This window comes from Laetiporus sulphureus (genome assembly GCF_001632365.1).
Source record: "Laetiporus sulphureus 93-53 unplaced genomic scaffold LAESUscaffold_88, whole genome shotgun sequence".
Lineage (NCBI taxonomy): Eukaryota > Fungi > Basidiomycota > Agaricomycetes > Polyporales > Laetiporaceae > Laetiporus > Laetiporus sulphureus.
Window position 1 is genome coordinate 89,082 of NW_024468597.1, and position 1,517 is coordinate 90,598.

Here is a 1,517-nt window from a genome sequence, read left to right on the forward strand (position 1 = left end):
AAGAATCCATATAGGATAAGGGTCATACATCCTGCATGCTAGCCTGGAATGCTACCAGTTTAAACCTTTGCATGCGAAAGAGTGTGTCTAGTCAGCACACCTTCTGTTCAAGAACATTCTGCGGAACGAACAGCGCAAGTCGAGAAGAACTCATCCAAGCACACGGTAGTCCTTTGACTATTAACTGTGGGCGGATAGAGTATAAATTCGAAGAACGACACAAAGAATAGTTCAACATTGGGATAAATGGGGATACCATGAAAAACATTCATTCCAAGTCTTACGCGATAAAAACATACAACCAAGGCACACGTTGAATCGAAAAACTGCCGCCCATCGCGTTTGGAATGCGACACTATTGCGCATCTTTGTTCAAGCAATCTACCACTCAAGTGACCCAATTTGTGGTCCAAAGAGTGGATCCTGGCACTTGACCACAGATGTCCTGCCAGAAGACCTAGTGCAAGTCAGAATAAACTGCAAACCTGCTGAACACATCCAATTTTTTGATTCCCCCCCACCCACCCTGTAATTGTTTCTTATTCATTTTCTCCCTTGGGTCACCCCTCGCACGTCGCCCAGGAGTGCGCGGCTGTGGGTGATTAAGACCCAGGCGGGTCTTGCCTAGTGCCGGCTCGCTCCCGGAGAAGAGCTTGGCAAGGAGTGGGTAATATAGGTATATAGGCATGTGCGTAACGTAGTAAAGCACAATGACCTGGTCTCCACGGGTGACCATTAGGCGTAGGCCAAAGGCCACACTCCTCCGAACCTGTGAGGAGGATTCATGCTATGTCAGACATGCATCGACTAGCATAGAACTATGGCATTCGGATGGGAGAACCTATACCGCCCTTGACCATTGGGAAAAGGATATAAGACCTTGGAAGGCTAAAGGGCGAGCGCAGCGCAGTATTCCCTGAACCTTCAAGGCTTACCCACAGAGAGGCACGAAACTGGCCGTAACCATTGGGAAGGCCACAGGCTGGTTACATAGCCACAGTTCGTATAGCCGGATCTGAAGTACCACTTTTTAGCTCTAATTTTACGCCTCAAATCAACCAGTCGAGTCATACGAAAAGACCTATGAACTCGTGGACAAGATGGATCATGCAAGAGTTTTGCCATACGCCACTCAGCATCTTATCACATCCCAACGACCACTCGCCACACTACGCGCGAACACGATCGCTGGTTAGATCAAAAATAGAAAGGAAATAGGCACACCTTTCAAATAAGAAACTGCAGCTTATGCATCACACCCTGACACGGTGCTGTAACAAACCGAGAACCTCCTAAGCATGAGGTTAAACTGCAGATCCCAGGTCCTATGCACAAGACCAAAGGAAAAACTGCGAGCACCACCTCAAGCAAGCAACTTGAAGGGATCCCAAAGGGTTTGAGTGCAGCCCTATAGGAAAGAAAAACACATCACCAGGCAACTCCCATCAGTGTTGATACTGGTCTGGAGTCCTCAAAAGGGGTGTAGCCCAAGAAGAAGCAAAAGGCACTGCCACCAT

General features: G+C 48.1%; 1 protein-coding gene across 1 annotated transcript; it reads right to left on the bottom strand.

Annotated features, from left to right (window-relative positions):
- Positions 1 to 457: 457 nt before the first annotated feature.
- Positions 458 to 736, bottom strand: LAESUDRAFT_764821 (uncharacterized protein; the record flags this gene model as incomplete). The annotated part of the gene is made up of 2 exons (XM_040913509.1): positions 458 to 477; positions 526 to 736. The coding sequence occupies 2 exons, from the start codon at positions 734 to 736 to the stop codon at positions 458 to 460; spliced, it is 231 nt and encodes a 76-aa protein (XP_040757967.1).
- Between the last annotated feature and the right edge of the window lie 781 nt (positions 737 to 1,517).